Source organism: Manacus vitellinus, unplaced genomic scaffold (assembly GCF_001715985.3).
Source record: "Manacus vitellinus isolate BGI_N305 unplaced genomic scaffold, ASM171598v3 scaffold_155_pilon, whole genome shotgun sequence".
Classification (NCBI taxonomy): domain Eukaryota; kingdom Metazoa; phylum Chordata; class Aves; order Passeriformes; family Pipridae; genus Manacus; species Manacus vitellinus.
In genome coordinates this window covers 28,770-30,816 of record NW_021939097.1, presented here as the reverse complement: position 1 = coordinate 30,816, position 2,047 = coordinate 28,770, and the positions used below count along the sequence as shown (strand labels likewise).

At 63.4% G+C, this 2,047-nt stretch overlaps 1 protein-coding gene across 1 annotated transcript in view; it reads left to right on the top strand.

The window, feature by feature from the left end:
• The window catches only part of UBA1 (ubiquitin like modifier activating enzyme 1), a gene marked incomplete at its 3' end in the record, with an annotated part of 8,282 nt that extends 6,237 nt beyond the window's left edge, over nucleotides 1-2,045 (top strand). Inside the window, exons 12-16 of the mRNA XM_029958439.1 lie at nucleotides 29-235; nucleotides 496-560; nucleotides 1,107-1,302; nucleotides 1,423-1,497; nucleotides 1,962-2,045. Of these exons, the coding sequence (XP_029814299.1) occupies nucleotides 29-235; nucleotides 496-560; nucleotides 1,107-1,302; nucleotides 1,423-1,497; nucleotides 1,962-2,045 (627 nt within the window). The remainder of the gene's footprint in view (nucleotides 1-28; nucleotides 236-495; nucleotides 561-1,106; nucleotides 1,303-1,422; nucleotides 1,498-1,961) is intronic.
• Between the last annotated feature and the right edge of the window lie 2 nt (nucleotides 2,046-2,047).

Below are 2,047 nucleotides of genomic sequence, written 5' to 3'. Positions count from 1 at the left end.
CCCCAGACGTGTCTCCAGCTGACCCCAGGTCCCGGCAGGGCTGTACATGGACCGGCGCTGTGTGTACTACCGGAAGCCGCTGCTGGAGTCGGGCACGTTGGGCACAAAGGGCAACGTGCAGGTGGTGATCCCGTTCCTGAGTGAGTCGTACAGCTCCAGCCAGGACCCCCCTGAGAAGGCCATTCCCATCTGCACCCTCAAGAACTTCCCCAACGCCATCGAGCACACACTCCAGGTGTGTCCGGGTGTGCCAAGCACCTGCCAGGGGTGTCCAGGTGTGCTTGGCACCTCGTGCCCCATGAAGGGTCCACAGGTGCCAGGGTCCTGTTTTAGGGGGGTCTCAGATGTCTGGGTCCCCCGTGGGGGATTCCCAGATACCTGGATCCTGTTTGAGGGGTCCCAGGTACTGGGGTCCTATTTTGGGGAGTGCTGGGGTCCCTGTTTTGGGGGGTCCCAGGCACCAGGGTCCCCCCAGTGACAGCCCCTCCCCTGCAGTGGGCACGTGACGAGTTCGAGGGGCTCTTCAAGCAACCAGCTGAGAACGTCAACCAGTACCTGATGTGAGTGTGGGGGAGAGGGGGCACCCCCAAAGCCCCCGTGAATCCCCTCCATATGTCCTGCATCTCTCACATGCAGCACCCCATGCCCTTCCCCCACTCCCCATGGCAGCCCATTACCCCCATTTCTCCCGGGGAGTGGACACTACACCTGGGCAGGACCCCTGTACCCCCCATAACCCCCCCATAACCCCCCCATAACTCGCCTGTGATTCCCTGTACCCACCATAAACTCCCCTAACCCCCCTGTACCCCCTTTTCCCCCAGAGACTGCAAGTTCCTGCAATGGACACTGTGCTTTAGCGGCACCCCTGTAACCCCCTGTACCTCCCATAACCCTCCTGTACCCCAGTTCCCCTGGGGACCCCAAGTTCCCAGAGCAGACACTGCACCTGGGCGGGACCCCTGTAACCCCCTTGTACCCCGCACCATCCCCGTTTCCCCAGGGACCCCAAGTTCCTGCAGCAGACGGTGCACTTGGCTGGGACCCCTGAACTCCCCATAGCCCCCTGTGTCCCTCTGTAACCCCCTCGTCCCTCCTTTTCCCAGGGACCCCAAGTTCCTGGAGCGGACGCTGCGCTTGGCGGGGACGCAGCCGCTGGAGGTGCTCGAGGCCGTCCAGCGCAGCCTCGTGAGCGACCGGCCCCGGGCCTGGCCCGACTGCGTGGCCTGGGCCTGTCGGCACTGGCACCGCCAGTACAAAAACAACATCCTCCAGCTGCTGCACAACTTCCCCCCGGAACAGGTGGGGGCTTGGGGGACACAGGGAGGGGCCCTGGGAGAGGGGAGGGCACCCATGGGGAGCATCATTAACGTCAGTTGGTTTGTTAACCCCTAATTGCCTCGTTCACTTCCTCCCCTGCAGAGAACGAACTCGGGGACCCTGTTCTGGTCGGGGCCCAAGCGCTGCCCCCACCCCCTTGACTTTGATCCCAACAACGTGAGTTGGGCCCCATGTGGGGGGGGGGGGAGCTGTCACCTGGTGGGGGGGCATATCCTTCAGGTGCCATCAGTCCCCATCGGGGGCCATCGATCACCCCTGGGTGTCTTTGGCCATCATTGGGTTCCACTGTCTTTGGGTGCTCTCTGTCCATTTCCAACATCACCCCACGTCCCTTGGGGGTGGCCATTGCTGTTGGGAGGTCTTGGTCGCTCTTGGGTGGAGGATGTCACCGTTGGGTGATGGATGTCGCTCCTGGTGGCTGTTGCTCACCTCTGGGTGAGTGCCCCGTGGCACTCAGCTAATGCCTCTCACTCGAACATGCCACCTTTGGGTGTCACCTGTCCCCCTTTAGTGTCATACCATCCCTCTTGGGTGTCCCCGTGTCACCTTTGGGTGTCACCCGTCAGCCCTGGGTGCCGCCCATGCCCTGTGGGTGCCCCCTGACCCTGGTGCCCCTCCAGCCCCTGCACCTGGACTACGTGATGGCGGCGGCGAACCTGTTTGCGCAGAGCTACGGCATCGCGGGCTCGCGGGACCGGGCGGCCGT